At 39.4% G+C, this 25,203-nt stretch overlaps 1 protein-coding gene across 5 annotated transcripts in view; it reads left to right on the plus strand.

The window, feature by feature from the left end:
• The window catches only part of LOC127968758 (protein shisa-6), a 53,359-nt gene extending 31,231 nt beyond the window's left edge, over positions 1-22,128 (plus strand). The window contains exons 5-9 of one of the 5 annotated variants that reach the window (XM_052570093.1): positions 5,076-5,114; positions 13,095-13,157; positions 15,490-15,510; positions 16,136-16,288; positions 19,960-22,124. In XM_052570093.1, coding sequence (XP_052426053.1) covers positions 5,076-5,114; positions 13,095-13,157; positions 15,490-15,510; positions 16,136-16,288; positions 19,960-20,819 — 1,136 coding nt within the window. In that variant the 3' untranslated portion in view covers positions 20,820-22,124. Of the gene's footprint in view, positions 1-5,075; positions 5,115-13,094; positions 13,158-15,489; positions 15,511-16,135; positions 16,289-19,959 lie in introns of all 5 variants that reach the window. The other 4 variants (XM_052570095.1, XM_052570094.1, XM_052570097.1 and 1 more) reach the window with 4 other exon arrangements.
• Positions 22,129-25,203: the final 3,075 nt, after the last annotated feature.

The raw sequence follows: 25,203 nt of genomic DNA on the forward strand, positions 1-25,203 counted from the left end.
ATTATTATTAGTAATAGTTTTAGTATTAATAATTAATGATTAATTAATAATACTAATTTGTTTTTTTGTTTTTTTATCAAAACATTTTTTTATCTTTCATATTTTTATTATGAAATTTAAGGTCACATTTAGATTTTGGAACAAAATTCCCAGGAATTTGAACCTCTGTAAAAAAGAAAAAAAAAGGAAAGCAAAAATAAATCTTAATTTTGAAAGATTTCCCAGCCCTATTTTGTTCCATATTCATTGAAATTGTCTTCTGCTATCAAAGATTTTTATTCAGAACACACTGATTAATGATATCAGTTTTCCGCTATAGTCACTGTAGCATTTCATGTGTGTTTCTTTCAGATGAGCTTCAGATTGTCACACTTTGCTGTCAGGATTTATATACATGCACATATTCATTACAGATGAAAACAGTTCTGCATACAAAATCGACATAGTTAATATATCAGATCTGCACAAACGTACCCAATTAAACCGCTGGTGTTTATTATGCAGAAGGATTAGGCAAGATTCACGCTGTGCTTTCCTGACTACAATGAATCATCACAACCCTGAACCTATTGAAATTCCTGCAGGCCTGACCACTGACTCTCTCTGCTGTCTGGAAACAGCATCTAGTTCTCTAGTGGAGCCGGATACTAGCTTATCTAACAAATAACTGAAAAGTCAATGAATGAACAGAAATGACTAATGCTAATATCACACGGACAAATATAAGAGATATACAGTAACTGGCATACAGTATGTACAGCTTCTCCTCGGTTCTGCAGGATTTGATTTGTTAATATGTTAATGGAAGTGAGCCTCTGTGCTCGGGAACAAAAGGCCTCCTCTGAAGTGAACTGCTGCCCGGGATGTTTAATTAATGTGAGTTATTACTCCACCCGAGTGCTTTTCACAGCAAGTGTTGATTTTAGATTCTTAGGATGGTGATGCAGAGACAAAGAAAGCTTGTAAATAACAAGCTGCATTTCTGTAACTGACTGCAGTGAGACTGGCATGGCATTGGTTACTGATGCGTTCGTTCACAACAGCGCAGTGCTGGGAATACACACACCAATGGTTATGCTGTGCCTCTGCTGTGTTTGCATTCTCAGAGCCAGTTATATCTTTAAATTATTTATTTGTGCAGGTTTTATTTCGATTTAATGGCCATAAAGTCCCTCTGTGTGGATAAAATATCAATGTTTTTGTTATGTTGATGCATATTACTCTTCAGCACTTTTGCCCTTCAGGTTAAATGGGCATTTTACACCAATCTATTTTCTCGTGTGTTGGATTCTTGTGGATGTGGATTCTTACAGCCTTTCTCAGTATCCAGATTCAGAAATGATCAGAATCTGTGTCTGTAATATTAGTGTGGTCATTCAAATACTGTAAAATAACAGGGTTTAAAATAGTGATTATCAGGCTTGGCAATGGCTTGGAAAATAATAACTCTGATGAAACTCTGTAATCAAGTTGTTTAGGAAGATTTTTAACTTTACCCGAGGGTACACTTAAATGTAAAAAAAAAAAAAAAAAAAAAAAAAAAAAAAGAGGAAAATGAAATTAAATAATAATAATAATAATAATAATAATAATAATAATAATAATAATAATAATAAAGTAAATACAATGAAAAGTAATGGAAAAAATGAAATGAAAATAATACTGTATATAACTGTATACTACATATATATATAGTTAGCATTCTCAAAGTATTCTCTACCCATTCAAATGATTAGCACTCAACAAACAAATTGTGGTAAATCATTATCCATTAAAGTCCTATGAAATCATTGGCTGAGATGTGAGAATCCTTCTTCGTCCTATTTGACCTCACTGATTCCATTCGAAATACTCCAGCATGCTGTGACCTGTTCATATGAAAAGCAAACAACTCCTGCAGTGCTCTTGTAGAACTGTTTACTCTCGGTCACAATCTAAATGAAAATCTCTGTGAACATCGACTGCTGTCGTTGAGAAAGAATGAGTTCGCTGGGCAGTTGGAGTGACTCTGTTCTGTCAGCACCTCGGTGACATGTTTGTGGAGCTTGTCTCATTGGCGGTCTGACTGCAGCTGTTACTGACAGTGTCTTGAATCCAGATCCATTCAGACAGTGTATGTTACTAACAGCATCTGAATCCATTTCAGTATTTTTTTTTTTTATATATATAAAGAGAGGGCAGCGGGATCGGCAAAGGACCTTGACATCGAGTATCAAATTTGGGTCGCCATGAGCACAGTTGCACTATGTGTCTGTGCACTAACCACAAGGCTGGAGGCACTGAATTAACAAGTCAGTTTCTCACAGTGTATGTTATTGACAACTTCTGAATCTAATCTGATACTAAGTGCGTCTGAATCCAGTCCGTTACGGACAGCGTCTGAACCTGCTCTGTTTCTGACAGTGTCTGAATCCAATCTGTTACTAACAGCAACTGGTTCCAATCCATTACTGACAGTTTTGAATCCAGTCTGATTCTAACAGTATCTGAATCCAGTCTGATACTGACAACGTCTGAATCAAGTCCGTTACTGACAGCATCCGAATTAAATCTGTTACTGACAGTGACTGAATCCTGTCCATTACTGATAGCGTCTGAATCCATTCGGTTACTGACAGCATCTGAATCCAATCAGATACTGACAACATCTGAATCCTCTCTGTTATTGACAGCAACTGAATCCAATCCATTATTGACAGCATCTGACTCCAGTCCATACTGACAGCGTCTGAATCCTGTCCGTTACTGACGGCATCTAAATCCAGTCAGATACTGACAGAGTCTGAATCCAGTCTGCTATTTACAGCATCTGAATCCTGTCCAGTACTGACAGCATCTAGATCCAATCTGTTACTGACAGCATCTGAATCCTCTCTGTTACTGACAATGTCTGAATCCAGTCTGTACTGACAGCATCTAAATCCAGTCCAATAATGATACCATCTAAACCCAATTCGTTACTGACACCTTCTGAATCCAGTCCATACTGACAGCATTTCAATCCACTCCGTTTCTGACAGCCGTCCAGTCCATCATTCAATCCAGTCTGTTGGCTGTTGTGCCAGAGATGCAGTCTAGTCACTAATACACACTCATACAACTCATAAAAGATCAATTCATATTCATTGAACATACATTGGTCTTTACACTGTTATTGATCTGAATTGAACCAGCACTGAACTGTATCTGAATCTATTCAGAACCAAAAATCAGTTAGAATCTGAACCGTCGCCATAGTTGAGTTTCTATAATTGATTCTACTTTTTCCTGGTATCACTGTAAAGCTGCTTTGACAGTATGTATTGTTTAAAATGTTATAGAAATAAAGGTGTTTAGACTTGATACACACATTTGAGTTTAGCTCACATTTCCCCCATTGTTTCCTGTTTTGCACCATTTATACAGCAATGAAATGCTGAAGTCATTAAGTATTCTTACACAAAAAATTGGCTTGAAAAATGGTTTGAAAATGGCTGTGTCCATTCTTTTTTTTTTCCCGTTCTTTTTTTAACTATAAGGTAGATTGAGATTGTGGTTTGGTGTTTATTGTACATGCTTTAAGACAGGTTACCAATTCTCCCCATTCCTTGTCCTTTTTATACAGCTCCATCAATAAAAATAAACAAAAAGGCTCAAATATGATTTGTAAGCAATTAAAACAGCAGAATTTGTCATTATTAATTATTGTGCTTAGATCACATCAGATCAGAAGAGATTTATCACAAAGTATGTTTATACACATTTATTACGAAGTATGTTTGTTTGACTTGAGGACAGGAGCTTGCAGTGTAGAAGAAAGTACAACATAGTGCAGACATACATAGGAAAAACACAGTAGGGATGTAATATAACACTAATATATAAAAAAAGGAAGCAAAAAATAATAATGTAATGTATATACAGAAATAAGAAGTATAGGGGAAAAAAAGGATAATTGTTTAGATAAATGTACAGGTTATTAATATGTAGATATGTATTTACAAAGTGCGCAGTATGACAAAAAAAGAAAGTCAAATAATATATTTTTTATTTTTTTAATCTCTTTCTTTCCCCTCAGTGACAATGAATCCCATGAGTTGCTTTTGCATTATTCCCAATATTAACCTAGTATGTCATAAAGTCATAGTGCACAGTGGTCTTAGGTACCGATGATGATTGGTAAAAAAAAAAAAGCAGATATGTAATCAATAATGATGGATCAAAGCACTACACCTCTACTAGCCTGCGGTCAGAGCGCATTAATGTTTTCTACTTCATAGCATCTTTTCATCTCCATCTCCTGGTGGTGCTTCTCTCTCATTATTAATCTCTAGAAGGGACGATGTTAGACGAGCTCAAAGCTCTGAAAGAACTCACAAGGTCTTTAGAGAGATCTAGCCGGATGAAGGCTTTACTTGGATTTGATATGTAATCAGTTACATTGTATGTATTGCTGGGCGGATGTGGATAACAGAATGCAACGGGCTTTGAATTCATCAGAAATTGAATTTTGCTGCCTCCTCAGATTCGATGCGTCTCCCAGTGAATACTGAAGTCAACTATTATCCTGCCACGAGCAGATTACAGGTCTCTCAGAAATGGGAACTGTACAAAGAGACGGCGAACAATACTCAAACATGTTTGAGAGAAAAATAAGAAAAACACTTTAGGTGGGAGGCTTCACTCATCAATGACCTGCTGTGTGTTTGTCGGTTTTGGGTGAAAATGTGCATCCAGAGTATGAAAAGGCAACAATGTTTTTTTGCGAATGCACAGTTATTTTGGTCCACCCCACCCCCTCCCCACCCCCCAAAAGTTACTCAAATGCTCACAGCAATAATTGCAGCGTATTTGAAAACGCATTCATCCCGAGTGACACATTTCTTTCAGTTCCATTCTCTCTTGCAAAACAGCACGATGATTCACTCCGTCCTAATTAATGCCATGGTTTGCCAAGCGGAAGGAGAACTTGGACACGAGTGTCATTATTTTTGGTGATGAGCACTAGCCTCCCTTTGCTTTGCTGGAAATGATGCTGGTGTTAAAGGTCTGTGATGTGTTGACTCACCTTGACTCTGCCTGGTTGTGTCTTCCAGGGGAGAAGCACTGGCCGGTTCGGTCTCAGAGTCATCATGGTAGGAACGCTGCTTCTGTGTAGTTGAGTGTGTTTCTCCCCTTGGCCTCTGCCTCTGCCCTGTGTCTGTGTTTGTGGTGGATGTGTAAGTCTGTGTAACCTCACTCCTCACCATGTAGCTCTGATTAGATCATTCTTCTCCTGCTTAATCTGCACCCCTGTAGTGTCTTTGTTCCTCTGGATTCTCTGTTCCTCCATTGCTTCGGATTCAGAGTGCCTCCGACAGACAGAGGAGCACACATGCTAGCGCAGGGATAAAGACAGTTTTGAATGATGTTACTTCTTATTAATTAAAGAAGACATCAGAAAAATCTGTGCTTATCTCTGTGGGCGACGTGATGATGCTCCTCACCAGAAGATCTTCTGCCGGAGTCCTCCAACCTGGTATGTGCAAGTCGAAGGGTCTTTTTATGTGTTTGTACATGTTTTCTTCTTCTTGTTTTTCCTTGTGAGTCAAACTGTCATTATTACATTTATGAGAAGTAAATGAATAAAAACACATTGGAAATGCTCTGCATGTACGTTGATTTGATGTCCTGTTTAGTATGGGACCAGCGTGTCTGGGTCAATGTCCATGAAATTGCTGAAATATCTATGATATTGCTAAATGATCCAGCACAGCTTTCCATCTTATCCCGAGAGAGAAGCAGTATCGTGACTCAATCAGTATGTGTTTGTCAGTGCAGCACAGCTTTAAAAGCAAATACACAAGCTTTATTTACCCATCAACCTACTGCTTCAAGAGCCAAAGGTTACTATGTCTCCAAATCCACAAGTTAATGATAAGAAAACTCTCTGGTAAAGAGGATACACTGCAAAAAAAAATATTTTCTTGCACAGTATTTTTGTCTTGTTTCACAGTACAAATATCTGAACATTCTTAAATCAAGATACATTTACTTCAGCAGCAAAATGACTTCAGATATTGTGTCTTGTTTTCTGAAAAATTTCTCAAAATGTATCAAAGTTTTGCTTTGAACATGGTAAGAATAATCAACTTAATTCAAAAGAAAATTATTTTTCTGACCCCATTGGCATTTTTCTTCTTGTTTCAAGCATTCACTTATTTTTTATAAATTTTTAAGTAAAGACAACTTCTTATCAAATGTCATTTCACTTCTGTAAAAAAAAAAATAAGTCTCTTGAATTTAAAGGAAGAGTTCACCCAAAAATGAAAATTCTGTCACTATTACTCACCCTCATGTGGTTCAGAACCCGTAAGAAAATATGTTTTGAAATCAGTGTTTTCTGATCCCGCATAGACAGCAATGCAACTACCACATTCAAGGCCCCAAAAAGGTAAGTACATCGTTAAAATAGTCCCTGTGAGATCAGTGTTTAAACCATAATTATGAAGCTATGACAATACTTTTTGTGTGCACAGAGCACCAAAAATAGGGACTTTATTCAACAATTTCTTCTCTTCAAGAGAGAATCACAACGCATGCATGTGATGCTGCTGGTGCAGGAGCCTGTGTTCTGACATAGACCCTGGATGCACCGCCCCTTGCATGCAAGCAGAGAACTGTCATGAACATGTGGCAGAATCTGACACGGAAGAGAAGAAACTGTTGAATAGAGGCATTATTTTTTTCTTTGCACACAAAAAAAGTGTTCTCGTAGCTTTGTGAAATTAAGATTTAACCACTGATGTCACATGGACTATTTTAACAACAACCTTACTACCTTTCTGCCCCTTGGAATGTTCTAGTTGCTTTGCTGTCTATGCAGGGTCAGAAAGCGCTTTAGTTTCAGCTCTTACAGATTTGGAACAAAATGAGGGTGAGTAATTAAATGGTTAGTCCGAGAGCTCTCAGTCCCTCCATTGAAACTGTGTGAACGGTCTACTGTCCATGTCCAGAAAGGTAAGAACATCATCAAAGTAGTCCATGTGACATCAGAGGGTCAGTTAGAATTTTTTGAAGCATCGGAAATACCTGTAAGACCTCAGTTTATCTTCGGAACACAGTTACACAGATATTTTTTGATTTTGGTCAAAAAAAAAATCAAGAACTACGACTTTATTTATCATTGTCTTCTTTTCCGTGTCTGTTGTGAGAGAGTTCAAAACACAGCAGTTTGTGATATACGGTTCGCGAACGAATCATTCGATGTAACCGGATCTTTTTGAAGCAGTTCACCAAATTGAAATGAATCGTTTTAAACGGTTCGTGTCTCCAATACGCATTAATGCACAAATGACTTACCATATTTTCTGCATTTATAAACCGGAGCACTTATAGTGCGGAAAATATGGTAAGCTGTTAACTTTTTTTTATGTGGCTGACACTCCCTCTGAGTTCAAACAAACCAATATCCCGGAGTAATTCATTTACTCAAACAGTACACTGACTGAACTGATGTGAAGAGAGAACTGAAGATGAACACAGAGCCGAGCAAGATAACGAACAATAGACTGACTCGTTCACAAGTCAAGAACCGTTTGCATCGGTGTTCAGATCACCAGCAGTTCTTTCGGACAGTTTGATTCAATAAACCGGTTGAAGAAAACGGTTCACCGGTTCTTTTGCGCTCTACGTAATGGCGTCATTTGCGATGACTGCCCTTGATTCAAGCCTTCGGTTTACCCGCGCTCATAACATTAGCACAGAATCAGTTCAGAATCAATCACCAAAAGAATCAGTTCAGACGCTCTGTGTGTCGGTCTGCTTCACACTGAATCACACATGCGCAGTATCATCAGCTCCTTGGTTCTCGAATCGGATGCGTCTGACAGAAACGGTTCTTGATTCGTGAACTTTCGTTCGTTATCTGGCTCAGCTCTGTGTTCATCTTCAGTTCTCTCTTCACAGCAGTTCAGTCAGTGTACTGTTTGAGTAAATGAATTACTCCAGGATATTGGTTTGTTTAAAAAAAGTTAACAGCTTAAGTCATTTGTGGATTAATGCGTATTGGAGACGCAAACCATTTAAAACGATTCAGTTCGATTTGGTGAACTGGTTCAAAAAGATCTGGTTACATCGAATGATTCGTTCGCGAACCGGATTTCACAAACTGCTTTTTTTTTTTAACTCTCTCTCACAACAGACACGGAAGAGAAGACAATGATGAATAAGGTCATAGTTTTTGCAATTTTTGGACCAAAATGTATTTTCGATGGTTCAAAATATTCTAACTGACCCTCTGATGTCACATGGACTACTTTGATGATGTTTTTCTTACCTTTCTGGACATGGACAGTATACCTTACAAACAGTTTAGATGGAGGGACTGAGAGCTCTTGGACTTAATCTAAAATATCTTAAACTCTGTTCGGAAGATGAACGGAGGTCTCATGAGTTTGGAATGACATCAGGTTGAGTTATTAATGACATAATTTAGATTTTTGGGTGAACTAACCTTCAATGACAGGATTTCCGTTTTTGGGGTAAACTATCCCTTTAAGAATATTTAGATATTTGTACTGAAAAACAAGACAAAAACAACTGAGGAAGAGCAGTGTATGTGCTGTTATTAGGGGTCATATGGTGCTCACAGAAAACTCGATTGCAGCTCAATTACAGCATTATTTATTGCAGGATGGGTCGAACTGTGCACTTCAGTGGGGAATTGCATTTTCATACATGTAAGACTACTATGACATTTCACAATTAAATGTTAACCGTTTTTGTCAGTGGTTAAATGCCAAACCCCAGTGGCTTTCCGGCTCCGCGTACGTCAAAAACACAGGAGAAGGGCAAGCGAACTGGTTTCAAACTGTCAGTGAGGACCATCGGTCCAAACCTCGCCCCCCAGAAGACTTTATCATTAGAGCCTCTATCTAAAGCAGAGTCATAGCTGGGCATTTTGAACAGGTGCATAAACACGCCCAACTTCTGGAAGGAAATGTGACGTTCTCGTACTCGCCCTCCCTCCCACTCATGTCTCAATCCCTTCCGGCCCCTCATTAGTCTGAGCATCATCACCTCTGGAGAGCGGCAGGCTCGAGTGGGTTTTCCAGAATATACGCCGCTCCCGTCAGGTTTTTATCAGGGACGATTGGGTTTCCTGTCATACGAATACAGATAATTTAACAAAGGAACTCAGACAGACAGATGTATTTGGCTGTACTATATGATGTGCTTGGCATGCCGAAAGCTTACTGACCTAAGATTTTGGCACGATGTATTCATCAAGGAGGCAGAAGTGTGTTGTTAATTCTCGTCAACACAGGGCTGGACCGGATGAGACAGAAGGGAACGAGCACTAGAGGCTACACAGCTGTTCATGCAAAAATTCTCGCATGACCTTGTTTACTTGCTACTTCTTGTTTTGTTTAGTTTTTTTGCAATAAATGTTTGTAACTTCATTTCCACAATCAGGGGAAATGTTAATCATGCCGTCATCATAAATGAACTTTTAACTTTTTTTCTATTCCAGGTATTGTTTAATATCATGATTCACGAGATGTATTATATGACTGCTGTAATAGTTCCAATGATTAAGACTGCCTATTGTGAGATTTATTATAAAGCACGCCAACCACTTGTATGCTCCTTTTGCGCTAATCATGGACTTTCTTATGATAGTGTGAAATCAAATGCACCCACAAAGATCTCATGTAAATGCGATGACAAACAGCAACCCCTTCTGATGATGTCGATGCATTTCATTCTCTGGAGGAAAAGCAAGAGAAATGTCAAATGACTGAATCATTGCTTGGCCATCTGGACATTACTATTCAAACTGGAACGAGTGTGTTGTTGTCAGGTTATATTAGATGTGAAACAGGAGTATGTGCAAAGTGACGATTCATCAGCTGTAGGCTCTGGCGACGCCATCGTTTCGCTTTCAAAAGGCCAAATCAACAACATTCGTGGCGTCTGAATCATACAAAGTAAATTTCATTGCAAAACGAGCCGGATATTAAAAATGACGCGCGACTTATGACTTCTAAAAGCAACTACACTGCTTTTAATGTCAGCGAGTCGCTCCAAACAGCTCAAGGTAACAATAATTCTTCATGCGTTCTCTAAAATCATCAGCTTTTAAGCTATTAAAGGTAGTAAGTGTTCTTTTATGCTGTCATAAACTAGGCAAAACAAACATTACAACCTGCTGTCTGCTTCAGAAATATAACCCAGCAGAAGTACTGGAATAAAGATGCCGCTTCACCTAATTGAGTTTGATATCAGACGGCGTTGGGCAGGCTTTCCTTGAGCTGGTGAGAAACTCTTCATTAACCTCGCGACACATTACGAGCAGTCGGCTCGAGCCCCTTCTTGTTGACTAAATGACCTGAGAGACTGGGGCCGAGTGAGCCTAAATTGGCACGTATGCTGAGAGAGAGAGAGAGAGATCGCAGACCTCCGGCCCGCAGCCAGACTTCAACTAACCGCCTTCTCAAAAGCAACTAATTGGTCCCCAGATTAAAGCAGGATCACTGAACTGGACGAGGCTTCTTATTAATTAGAACTCAAGACTGCGCTTTGAGCTCTGGCTTTTTTATCAGCTGCTGTGAATGTAGTGGACCTGAGATGTTTCGGGACGTGTGTGCCTCCTAAACGCTCCTTAAATTTTAGTTGTCAGTTTTTATATAAGCTGCTTTAGACAGTGCAGAGGAGAACTTCAGACTAATTCAGTATTTCTCATCTCAGACCCTGTGATTGCTGCTGCTGCTGCTGGTGGAAGAGAAACACGTTCACTATAAAACAATACAATCGTGATTTTATTCCCTTTTGACTTGTACTATTACAGAAACAAGATTTACAGCCAGAGTTCTGCATGGGGGTCAATAAACAACACATTGTAATTTTAGCATGGATTTTTTTAAATTGATAAAAAGTGACAATCAATAAAAAAAAGATTATGTTATAAAAATTTAGTTTGAAATAAATGATCTTCTTTGAACTTTCTTTTCATCAAAGTATCCTCAAAGAATAAAATGTCACAAATATTTGGCAGAACTACTGTTTTCAACATAAGATTCAGAAATTATTCTTGAGTAACAAATCAGCATATTTGCATGATTTCTGAAGATCATGTGACACTGAAGACTGGAGGAATGATGCTGAAAATACAGCTGTGCATCACAGAAATAAATTACATTTGATTATATATTCACATAGAAAACAGTTATTTTAAATAGTAATAATATTGCTGTATTTACTGTATTATATATATATATATATATATATATATATATATATATATATATTATTATTTTTTTTTTTTTGTAGATACATGCTGCCTTATTAATCAAAAGAGACTTATTTCATTAAAGTTAACTTATTGACCTCACATTTTTTATTGATATTATAAAAGTTTATTTGAGAATATTAAATATTTTGGTAACACTTTATAATAACTGCACACTATTAATCATTAATTAAGCTTTAGTAAACAGATAATTCATAATTTATAAAGCATTAATAGACAGTAATAATCAGTTTATAAATACAGATATAAATGCTTTATTCTTGATTTAAAAGCATATCTATAATGTGTAATTTCATACTTTATTCATGATCAATTTATCATTTCTCAATGAAGTACAGCATTATTTACAAACCAGTTATTTCTACATATAATATTTTATTTTTTATCCAAATATGCTTTTTAAATGTTATAATTGAATATCATTGTAAAGTATATTGGGATGTCCTAAAGTAGTTTGGTTGAGAGTCTGTGAAGGTTAAAGAAGCCTGTGACACAAACATTTAGAACTATTGTACTAAATCTATATTGTATACACAGTAAACACACTACAGGGAACCATAGCTATGGGGTAAAAACATCCCTATCTCATCGAATAACTGCAATGATTGACTCCATTCTATCGAAACAGGGGTCTTCACTCATCTGAGCTCCATGACAGATGTAAACGGATGTTAAACTAGTCACTCTAATGCATTTTTAAACAGGCACAACAGCAGATATCCAGACGAGCATGACGCTGTGCTCCCTCTAGTATTCATCCATTTATCACGGGCGCTTCATGAGCCCATCTTTGCCAGCTCAGAATAGCTGCCATTCATCACTGCTCAGCACACCGTGGTCCTCACGCGCGGATGCTGCGGTCCATCTCAGCCCATCACAGAGCCGTCGCACCAACTGCATCAGCCTCCCACCGCGCTGAACACACGCACGCACAGACTTCGTGATAGATGACAGAGCAACTTTAGTCCTGTAATAGAGCTCCTGAAAGCAGGGAAAATAGAAATGTCAACAATTTTCAATGATGATGATGGTTCCTGAACTAATGCATATCGTCATGTGCGGCACGTCCATTATTGCTGCAACTTATGACTGCAACCGCCAATTTAGTAAATGACGGGTTTTGCTTTTCTGCAGCTGTTGGTGAGTGATAGGGCATTGTATCCCTGAGATTATGGCCATCATTCAATAACTGTGTGAGCAATTAAAAAAAGTGGCTAATTTGAAAATATACAGTTTGCTGTCAATGGATTACACATAATTAGCGTTTTCAAGTATCAGCGATTTGGTGTAAACATTGTGCAATTGAGTTCATTTGATATTTTAGAGTGATAACAGTAAGCATTTGACTTTTATTAACTAATTAAATAAATATTTGTAAAAAGCCGGTCCACTCGTGTTGATTGTACATGTGTTGTTTGTTGCTGATGCTTTTTTGGTTATATGCTTTATGTGCACTATATAGCCAAATGTATGTGGACAGGTTTGGCTATTTTAGGCACACACACGCTTAAGCAGATTTGATCTATTTCAGCATGATAAAGCTTTAATGATTCTGGTGTGTACAGGATCCACTCAGCAAACTAGGATTAACTTCCTATTTAAAGCCTGGGATGCTGTAATCAAACTTGAAACAAGCCCATATTCCTGGTCCACATGCTTTCGGCCATGTAGTGCATGTGACACTGCTTTTCTAGCTATTAATGTGCTTCCCTTTATGCTAAAGGCCATTTTTCCCTTTGGAGCGATCGCGCTCTGGATTACAATCGATCATGCTTGCCTTTACTTTGCAACCAAATCAGACTTGTCATTGCTTTTTCTGCAGGAGCCCATCAACATAATTACAACCATCTTGGTCTCGGTAGCCCAACTCGAACTCCTAAAAATGGTAAGAACCACATTCCTCATTTAACAGCACCATTTCACCAGAGTAGTCTTACAGTCGAGGGCTTTTCACTGATTATTTGTGTTCGCATGCCTACAAGATCAGCTGGTGCTTTGAACAGGTCAATGGCGTTGTCCATTTTCATCATCATCACTACCATGAAACAAACCAAGGATCTTGATTCGAGTCAATGGTCTGGAGAGGACGCAATTTAAAGCCAGACATGCAGTGAATTACTGTGCTTTCCTGAGCCTCTCTGACATGCCAAAGCTTATAAGTCTGACACCTGGAGCTCACGTTATATTTTTGTGAACTGAAATGAGACCTTTAGCGCACTCTGTGCTCAATTCTTCAAAGCGCTATGCCGTCTGCGCTCAGAGGACAGCATCCATTCAAAGTCATGCCTCAAAACTATCATCATCTTGCTCCAGAATGTATTATTGAAGGTATGAGAGCAGGGATCGGGCTGTTGTTAAAGCTTCCAGCTGATGTTGCTGTAATGTGAGGTTGGAAAGCTTCACACTAGTGAGCAGAAACGCTCAGCTTGTTAGCGCTGATTAAATCCCTGCCGTTGGTGAAGCACTCGAGTCTGGCTTGGGTTGGTGGAGGATGGGTGTCTAAAGATGGAACGCTTTCCCACCCAACAAGCTTCAAAGGCTCCCAATGGATCCCTGTTTTTATGACAAAGCCTGTTACTGCATGCACACAGAGCAGCTAATTCACTGCATGAAAAGAGATATTCTTCCCACATTGCTGTGATTTATAATGTCTTATGCTTATACAGTCGTCTCTCTGAAGCTTCAGTCAGCTCAGCCTGCAGTCGGCTTCTGTCAAACCTTTTAGCGTCCGAGCAGAGATCAGTCTCTTAAGAGCCTGCACATTATTTGTCTAGCAACATATGCTATTAAAAAGAAAGAATATTTAATGAAATAACAAATAAATACATATAATGTGGCACCATGTATCTGCTTCAGAGTAAAACTATTTCAGTGTGAAAAGGTCCCAATGAACTCTTATAATCAAGCCTCCATTGTATAGTATCATTACATATAGTTCAATAACAATACAATACTGTTTAAAAGTGTGTGTGTTTTGTATTTTTGTTCATCAAGGATGCATTAAATTGACCTAAAGTGACACTAAAGACATTTCTAATGTTAAAGTAGATTTCTTAAAGTAAATGCTGTTCCTTTAAACCTTCTATTCGACAGAGATTGCTGAAAAATAAAATGCATCACAGTTTCCACAAAAATATTGGGCGGCACAATAGTTGATAATATAATATCATAATTGATAATAATCATAAATGTTTCTTGAGCAGCAAATCAGCATATTAGAATGATTTCTGAAGATCATGTGACACTGAAGACTGAAAATTCAGCTTTGATCACTGCAATAAATTATATTTTAACATGCAATATATTCACAGTTATTTTAAGTAATAATACTTTATCACAATATTACTGTTTTTTCAAATACATGCATCCTTGCAAGAGATTTCTTTCAAAACTTAAACAAGAAGAAAAAACGGTCACACTTTTATTTTAGAGTCCAGTTCTCACTATTATCTAACCATTAACTATGACTTTTGCCTCAATTAACTTCGTATTTGCTGCTTATTAATAGTTTATAAGGTAGTTGTTAAGTTTAGGGTATTGGGTAGGATTATGGATGTCATGCATTACATGTACTTTATAAGCACTAATAAACAGCCGATATGTTAATAATAGACATGCTAATAAGCAACTAGTTATTAGTGTGAATTGGACCCTATACTAAAGTGCTACCGAAAAATCTTATGAGTTGTAGTGTATCTGTTTTAATATATACACTTCTTAAATATACAGTGCAGTTTGGAAATGCTGTAGGAAAGCTGGGCTTTTGGACAATACATAAAGCCTTGTAATTTTTTTTATGACTTTACATTGCAGGACAAACTGAACTCTAAAAATGGCCATGTTACTGCAACTACCAGTATATAATAAACTTGTTTTTTTTTTTTTGTGGTAATTGCCCAAAAGCCCACTCTTGATCCAAGAGTGTTTCTAGTGGAGAGAAAATGAAGTGGGTTTAGCTGTGAAAGGCAGTACTGCACACATGCTCCACACGTCTCCACCATCCTCATCACATGTTCTCGTAGTTTGTCTGGTTTCACCACACTGTTGCTGTGAGACCCGTCACATTGTGTGGACACTGTTCTCTACAGCCGGTGCAAATAATCACTCTGATAAAAGAGCACGGGGAAACCAAGCAGCCCGTCCCCAAATCTATTTCATCTGCTCTCTCCACATAGTGCTGTTATTGAACTGCGTTCTTTTTCCCTTGAATTGACCAGCTCACAGATCTCTAAGGCATGGTAAGTTATCTTCAACATCATTGATTCTCAATCTTCCCTCTTTTTCCTCCTCCCTCCAATGAAGATGAATGTTTTCCACTTCACACACCACAAACAGCTGAACCCCATGGCATGAACTGAACATTGAGTGCAAAATGCTGTTGTGTAAACATTGCTTGTCTTTCGTATCTCCCCTACCCGTCCCGTCCCGTCCCGTCCACCCACTGTGCGAGCGTCCCACCGGCTCCCTGGAGTGTTGTCGCCTCCCGCCCCGTTCTGCTGCGCTAGTCGCTGCCCTATTTTTAACCAGGGCTTGATCCTCAGCCTGCCCAGACTCAGACTGGCGTGACGGGCACGCAGGGGCCGCCGCACACATCACATCACATCAGTCACCCAAACCGCTCCTCCGTTTTCAATGAGATGGCCGATCGAATGCCATTGGTCACCGTGGCACTGCGACTCTGGTCTTTTTATAGCCACCTAAACCCAGTACAGACGTTCCCCACCATCCCTCTTCACAGTAACATGTCAAATGTGTGCAGAAAACCTAAAAACAGAGCTTCCATTTGATAATGGAGATGTTTGCATTTGTGATTTTGACTTTGCCCAGTTAAAGATTGGATGGTTTGTTTTGTCTTGCCCGCAGAGAGCACCCGGATGAACAGTATCCTCACCTCACAGACCGAGCCATACGATCTGTCCTTCTCGCGCTCCTTCCAGAGCCTCTCCCACCTCCCCCCGTCCTACGAATCTGCCGTGAAAGCTGACCTCAACAAATACTCCTCGCTCAAGAGACTAAGTATGTCCTCAGCTCTGCTAAGCATGATCTTTCTTTAGGGTTTCGGGGCCGGTGACGCAGCGCAGAACCGGGATCTCATGTACACGTGACTACTGACAGTTTAGCCTTAGCTAATATTGTTCTGTTTGTTTTATTTTTAGCTAAACTAAAAAAAAAGGTTTTGTTTGTTAACATTAGTCACATAGAAAAACAAAGTCTCAGTTGTGAGATGTAGAGTTGGCATTACAAAAAAGTGCTGATGTAAGAAATGCATGTTCTATATTTTGTTAATATTAATTAAGAATATTATGAAATAAGGTCTCAAATAAAGTTGCAATTGTGAGATACAGAGTATCAAGTAATTTTCACTTCATTATATTTATTGTAACACTTTAAAGTTAAAGCATCAGTGCACAACTCTTTCACAGCATTTATTCATTTTAGCTCCGTTCATTTCTACATACAGTATACTAATAATGTATCATGAACGAACATAAATTAAAAATCATAAAAAGCATATAATTCAGCATTAGTACATTATTAATTCAGTTATTGCATATCATATTTCCTGTGGATTTTTCTAAGTGTAGAAAACTCAGAAAGTGTCAATCTGGCCTGCAACTGGTTCTTAATGTGGGAGATTTGGCAATTTAGCGATGCACATTTGATGGTGGCAACTGAAAAGCAATTGAAGAACGAGGATCCTTCAGATCCCAGGAAGCAGTCGGACTGACTAAAGCTGCTCCTGCGGTGTCTTCGCCACTCCATCACATCAATCAGCGAGTCGTATTTTCTGTCCGCTGTGCAAGCTAATCAGCAATCAGCATTTGAGCAAGATGCATTGTTTCCCGCGATTGTGACGCCTGTGTAAATGCATTCATGCAGCTGTCTTTGTAAACACACTGTATATTTGGTTCTATATGTGGAGTACAATCACTGTAATGTGTGACGTTTGTGTCTCTGCGTGGGTGTCTCGTAGGCCAGCGCTCGCAGCTCACCGCTGGGATCAGAGCCTTCATTTTATCTCATCAGGACTGTTAGTATGCTTCCTCAACAGGCGGCCATTACCCGCTACCACGGATTCGATCTGAATCTGATATCACTGAGTAAAGCTTTCTCGTGGCCTTAGCCCTATCGTATTGATTCAGTTAGTGGCAGGTTCTTTTGCTGTGTAATAAGGTCTCAGCTCATTATATTCCCTAAGTGAAGAGTAAATTCCCTTGAGGCTTGTGTAATTGCATAAAGAACGCCTCAGATCACTCCTGGCCCTGAATCCAGCCGAGGCTGGGGAAACTGACAGCCCCACTCATTTGCAATTGTTCCGCGTCCGCCGAGCCTCCACCGGTGAAAACATGCAATCATACACTAAACTATTCATGGCAGCAGACCCTCTTTAAAACTGTCCCGCAGCAGCGCCTCCACCAAATCTCAGATATGCCTCTGAAGCAAGTTATTTGTTGTGGGGTGTAGCCGAAAGGCTTAGCTGTTTCTTTTGGAGCTTCAGCAGTGTTTTGCAGTGACAGATCGTGTTGGATGCAGCCAGCAGGCAAGAGCTGAGCACTGTGTCTTTTCCATGCGACAGACTCCTGTTAATAATAACATCACCAGCATCCTCCTCCTTCTCCTGATGTTTATTTTGCTAATATCCACAAACCTTCAAAAGGAGACTCCTTTATGAAGAAAGATGAATTTAATCTGTAATCACCATAAACCGATTATGCGCCATTAATTTCCCCATATAACACAGTGTTCATCCTTTCGCGGAGCGAGAGATAAATGGTTTTATTTTACTCTTTTATCTCCAAACAAACTGAATCTAATCCCCTAAAGAGATGCTGCTTCAGATGTCCCACAAAAATGACTGCCACTACCTCGAGCTGTGAATTACTGTGCGTTTTTTATTTTATTTTTTTATTTTTCGCAAAACTCTCATCACAGTTATTCGATTAATTCTCACTTATAGAAAGATTTGTGGCTGTAATTTTGTTTGATACACTCCTTTATTGCATTCACTTCCATATTACTGGGCTCTAAATGTGTGAAGAAATCTATCAAGTGTAACAGAGATCTCAAGGACATCAGCTCCCCCAGAATGTATTCATTACACCTCCAAGCAGAGGATAATTTCATTATTTCCAGTTCCAATCATGCAGTTCGTTACAGTACAGTCACTGGCGGTCCGGACTGTCCTGAACGTATTTGTGTCCTGAAGCTCTCAAGCTGTGATCAATCTTGTAGACAAAAGCAAGTCTCTGTGATTTAAAGTTTTTTCTAAGTCTGTAATCTGAGGCAGTCCCAAGCAACATGTATATATATATATATTCACAAGAGAAATGTTTACAGTTTATTTCAATAGTCCACTTTAGACATTCTACTAACTCTACATAGCTTTGCAATTACATGTTACATAATAAAGAGTTCAAACTGCATGACTTTCAAAGTCCTTGAATCACCATTGTTTTTATACTGCATGACTATCTGGGGTAGCATTCAGTTGCTGCTGTGGTCACATTGCATGATGGATTGGCGACAGGAGGTTACACACTGCATGACTTTACAAGAGAAAGAATCACTGACAATTCTGTCTTTCCACTGCCCTGTATCTTGCTCTTTCTTTATACAATAAGCTATATGTCGAACATCACGAAAACAACTCTCATCTGCTTTAAGAGCAATATTAACTGATGTCATTTTCCATGGATTCTTTTAAAGGTCCCGTTATTCGCGCTTTTTTGAAGCTTTGATTGTGTTAACAGTGTGCAAAATAACATGTGTTCATGTTTCGCGTGTAAAAAAACTGTATTTTTCACACAATTCACCTATCTGTATACCGCTGTTTTCACTGTCGTAAAAACGGGCTGATGACTTCCTTATTCTATAAAGTCCCTCCTTCAGAAATACGTAACGAGTTCTGATTGGGCCAGCGGTTCCTGTGTTGTGATTCGACAGCAGCTTAGAGCAGGCTGACCTCCTGCTAATGTGATTGGGCTAGAACGCACCTGCTGGAGATGTACTTATAATCACAGGAGCGTTTTTACTGACGAGATGCGCATGAAAATCGCATTCGTTTTTTTTGCACAGCCCTAACATTGGCTGTAGGTCGTTGCCAATGTATTTATCAGTCAGAACTCATTTTACACAGCAGGAATTTGAATGGACCATAGGTCCAGATTTTTAGCATGCCAAATATTATCGTTGGTGACGTGTTGCGATTCTCTCTTTGATCATTCAAAATTTGACTTGCATGAACGAGCACCGATTTGCAATTTCAAAAAACCTGTCTGCGAGTGAAAATCAAGGCTAAAATTGTGTAGTGTGAACTCTGCATAACTCTTATTAGAGTATTAATCAACTGTTGGTTTAGGGTTTGTAGAATAAGTTGATGTGTGCTTGCGTATTTCCTTTTAGTCAGTAGTACAGTACGTCCATTAAGTGAAAGCAGTTATTGAGCAGACAGACTACCGTCTGCGAGTTGACGTTGTTACAAAGTTACTTATTCAAAGTGCAAAAAAAAAATCCATTGATGATTTATTGATAGAAGTCTTCATATATCATAACAGACTGGTGGTTAAAAAGTCAGCTAAAAAGGAATGTCATTTGAGAGGCAAAAGCAATTTGACCAGCAACTAACTTTTGATTTCATATTGACCTAAATGCTCTGAAATCTTAACATTGCTTGTGCTTTTACACAGCGGATAAGGACGTTGACGACTACTACACCAGGAAGAGGTATCTTCCAGACCTAGCGGCACGAGGAACCCTTCCCTTGCACATGATCAAGATGAACCAGGAGTCCCAGGGCAGCCAGCAGCAGCAGCAGGCTCAGCAACAGCAGCAGCAGCAGCAGCAGCAGCAAGCGCCTCGCCAGCGTCCCCGCAGAGTTCAGAGGGCCATGTCCCAGGACCGTGTGCTGTCCCCCGAGCGCAGCCATGCAAACGAGTACCCCGTGTCCCCCTACGGCATCTCCCCATACGGTGGACGCATACTCTCTGACGAGCAGCTCCTGTCAGCCGAGCGCCTGCGCTCCCACGAGCGGCTCATTTCGCAGGACCGCCTGCACTCACAGGACCGCCATTACTCCCAGGACCGCATCCACATGCAGGACCGCTTGTTGTCCCAGGAGCGCCTTCACTCTCAGGAACGCCTGCATTCCCAGGATCGCCTCTACTCCCAAGACCGTCTCCTCTCGCAAGACCGTCTTCACTCCCAGGATCCGCTGATCTCTCCTGACAGGATGATGTCCATCAAGCGCTCCGGGTTCCACAGCGATAAGTCCATGTCTAGAGCCATATCCCACACGGACGTGTTCATGCCCACCACGCCCCTTCTGGACCGCTATAAGATGACAAAAATGCACTCCCATCCCAGTGCCTCGAACAACACCCCGCCGCAGAACACTGCAACCATGAACCAGACGGCCTCCAAGAGGCAGGCCTTCGCCTCGCGCCGCACGCAGACGGTGGAGCAGCTACACTACGTCCCGCAACAACAGCAGCAGCAGCAGCATCACCATCACTACCGCACAGGGAGTAAGACTGAAGTGACTGTTTAACCGCTCGCAAACTCTCGTACAGTTAAGCCACATGCCCAAGCTAACAGAGAAGCACGAAAGAGTCAGTCCGGGCCTTTTCAGCAGTTTTTCAGTGACTGACCCAGCACCAGCTAGTCTAGAGTCAATACTGAGACATTACTGTGTGCATATCCAATCATTTATCATGTGTTTGTTAACCACTAATAAGGAAGGACTTACAGATTCTGCGTTCGTAAGGGCTTTGCATGGGGACTCGCAGAGATCGTCAGTAGAAAGAACGTACGATAAAAGGTATGGACATGGAACAGAACTGTATACATTTATATATACATACATATATATATATAAATACAAATACTGTTTGTACTTCCGGTCCTAGTCAATAGCTTTAGACGTTCTTATGATGTTCACGCTCTTCTTTTGGTGCCTCTACGGAAATGCTCCATTTCAACGACGAAGTGGTTTTGTGGGTTAAAAAGCACAATCAAGTAAAAGTTGCGTTTCGTTCTGTTCATTCATTTGGTTGGTGATGACTATCACATATCAGTTTATTTCCATGGATTATATTGCGAAGATGATTGTAAATAAGCTCTTTTAGCCACAGTAAATGGACAAGTCCGTTCTGGTTGGCAGTTGTGTTATTGTAGTTTGATTTTTAGAGATTCAAGACTTCAGAACTATAGACAACCCACTAACCCAGTGTTGGACCATTTAAAGTAATATGATACTGTATGTGTGTCCTTTCAAATGTGTTTGTAGAATGGGAACCGGGCGAATGTTGTTGGGGAAAAAAAGACAACTGTTGATATCTGGCTGTAGACTGTGTTGCAGTGACTCACAAGACAAATGAGTATATTATGCTTGTTGTAGTAGCTTCAAATAAACCTTCCTTATTTTTCTAAACATAAAAATGAATGTGAAAAAAGTTAATGTGCCTCAAAAGAAAAAACTTAAATATATCTGATAGAGCTCCGGTCTAATTGTCCATGATATAAAAAAAACAGCTTAATTCAGAGAATAAGATAAACCATTTAAGAAAAAAAGAAATGGAAAAGCTGTGCCAATTTAATAAAGAGTTGGTTCACCCCAAAATACAATAAGCTACAGTATATGTTGAACATCACGAAAACAACTCTCATCTGCTTTAAGAGAAATGATGAACTGATGCCAGTTTCCATGGATTATTTTAAAGGTCCCGTTATTCGCGCTTTTTTGAAGCTTTGATTGTGTTAACAGTGTGCAATTTAACGTGTTCATGTTTCGCGTGTAAAAAAACACAGTATTTTTCACGCAATTCACCTATCTGTATACCGCTGTTTTCACTGTCATAAAAACCGGCTGATGACTTCCTTATTCTATAAAGTCCTTCCTTCAGAAATACGTAACGAGTTCTGATTCGGCAAGCGGTTCCTGTGTTGTGATTCGACAGCAGCTTAGAGCAGGCTGACCTCCTGCTAATGTGATTGGGCTAGAACGCACCTGCTGGAGATGTACTTATAATCACAGGAGCGTTTTTACTGACGAGATGCGCATGAAAATCGCATTCGTTTTTTTGCACAGCCCTACCATCTAGTTAACAAAGCTAAACAGCGTTGCCCTTTGTGTAATAAGTTACAGAAACTGTTAAACGCACCAACTTAAATAATAAAATACACTTACTGGTTGTGGTCCATTAACAACGCCTTCTCCAGACAAAGAGGGAACTGCTCCATCTTTCAAGAATAATCTTTGTGCGAATCCAGCATTAAACTGATTCAGATTGAGGAAGCTGTCCTCAGCAAAATGTGCAGCACATAGTTTTACATGTGGATTATAATTTTCGGGAACCGAGTTAAACATAAATTGTAACCATTAATCTTCAAGTACAGCGTCCCTGAGAAGGCTAAACAAAGATGATTGGAATCCGGGATGAAAATAACAGCGTTTCAATGACATGGCAAACACAAATGGAGCCCTTCCTATTTCTCCGTCGGAGCGCAACAAGACCACGCCCCCTTTTTGTGAATTCATGTGGGCAGAGGTTAGTCAAAAAGTGACGTTTTAGTGACATCATTACTGCAGGAACTAGAGGGATATAGTCCAAACTGGTCGTTTTTTGTAGGCGAATTCTGTTAAATAAAATATCTCGCTTGGCATTGAACTCTGAGCTTTATAATTTTACAGATATTATTTATACTCTAACAACAACATTACACACAAACTAAAGTTTAAAACACTGGATCACGAAGAAGGGGACCTTTAAGTAACAGCTAACCTTGCTAATTGTTTTTATGGTTGCCATTTTGTTAAATTTTAATATTCAAATGTAAGCAAGAAGAAAAAAAACTTTTAGACATGACTCTGCATATGTGGTGGGCATCGGTTATGATCATCTTTGGCATTTTCTTTAAAAGCATCTTGAGTAAAACAGATACTGACACAACACAAGGAAAAGTTTATGTATCTGCCAAGACCCTGGTGCTCAGCACTTTACCATGTCACACTTTCAAATCTTTAGCGTACACAATCTAAGATCAAGTCCGTGCACATTTTATAAATGCTTATAAAAGGTTAGGAACAGCAGATGATGACAGAACAGATTCAGTTTTAGGAGAACAGCCCCTTTAACCTTAGACTTCACCAGCTTTCTCTTTAGAGTTTTGCTGCAGACAACCTTGACTGAAAGTTTCAGGAAAGTAACGATTCATTTTAAATGGTTTTTGCTATATTTATAAGTCATGCTTCAGTTTAATTTTGGGAACACTTGTGTAAAATAGTCTGAGAGGAAAAGAAATGCAATTACATTACACCTAGAAATCAGACCAGCACGGCAAATCGCCATGTCTTCCCTGTAGAGCTCTCAAGCAGAGCCAGAAAAAGCCAATGTGTATGAAAACTAACCAACCAAATATGCTTCAGCAACTAGATGATATATTGGGTTATTTTATTTATTTTTTTGGACATGTGAATTAATACCCGCTGCTCGTATACCAGCCGGAGCTGCTGAAACCTCCTTTAAATTCATTGAACTTCAGGGGTGAAAATGCAATTCTAACACACAAACATAGCCTTTTGCATTTACATTTCTTATTTGCAAAAGCTTTAGGTCTCTACCCCCTCCCCCCAAACCCAACCACCTCTTCCCTATCAGCATTTAGATGAAAAGATGACACTTATATGGAGTCTGTGTAGCAGACCGGTTGACGTAAAAGCAGAAGCACACGAGGCGAGGGAAAGCTTCCACTGAGCAAATGGCTGCTGACTAAAACATCGCTCCCATATAAAATAATGAAAAGCCCTCTAGGTCTCCACTTCTGAGAGCAATGTCTTGTTCAGCCAAAATGCAATGTTTTGTACTAAAATTTTTATCCGGTCAGTGTGAGGTATAAGGCATGCTCTCTCTGCACCAATTTGGAACATAATTCGTTAATTATTTACCGTCTGTCTGTCAGAACGGCCGAGTGCAGAGATGAGAGACGGCTTTTTAACCACAGTTGTTGGAAACGCGCTTCTGAAAAAGGCATTTTTGCATTGAAAACTGACAGTTTAGCCTTTGTGCCTGCACAATACACTGAAAATACTTTCCATCATTCTCTTAAGGACTCTCATAAGGGTTGAATACGCCACATAAATCTTCATATTCTGCACGGTACTTGTGAATAATACAGGCAACGGTGCATTTCAAAAGCTTTTAAAGAAAAAGAAGTGGCTCCAAGCGCTTCCATTAAGTTTACAGTTTGTTCTTGTCTCAAATTACCATATTCCAGAAAGCCAAAGTGAAGAAATGCCGCGATTCTCTGCAAATGAGCATACAGCCTGCTTTAATATAACATATACTGCGCCATCGCCGGCTCTCTCCTAAGTCATTTCTCAAGACTGACCTGTAGCCTAGCAACCAGCATTTCCCATGGAAATGATTAAAGCTCACTTCTTTACATTCTGAGCAGGAGTCTTTGATAGATTTCTGCTGTAGCCTGACACTTTGCCCACCGCATGTACCCGGAGGCGCAAACATCCCCTCTGTGATGTGAAATATGAATTGTCAGGTGTGAATGGTGGCCGTGTGACTGTGGGGCGGGACGGCCGCGTTCAGCCTGAGATGCTCACGACGGAAGCCCATCAAGCAATTTTACTTTTGAAAGACGCCTATTAGCTGCCCAAACACAGATCAGATGTCTAGACTAAAACACGACTGAATTTGGGATGTCAGTGAAAATGTAATTGACATCTAACCACAGCAGTCATCAAATACACAGCTAATGAATGACTACATATATACATCTAATAGATAACAAAACAGCAAAATACAAAATACATTTTTAACAAGAAAAAAAAAGATTATAAAATAAAGGAATTAATGACAATAAAATATAAATACAATGCACTTAAATATAAAGATTAAAATAAAACATATGGAATCAACTTA

This window comes from Carassius gibelio, chromosome B12, assembly GCF_023724105.1.
Source record: "Carassius gibelio isolate Cgi1373 ecotype wild population from Czech Republic chromosome B12, carGib1.2-hapl.c, whole genome shotgun sequence".
Taxonomy (NCBI): Eukaryota; Metazoa; Chordata; class Actinopteri; order Cypriniformes; family Cyprinidae; genus Carassius; species Carassius gibelio.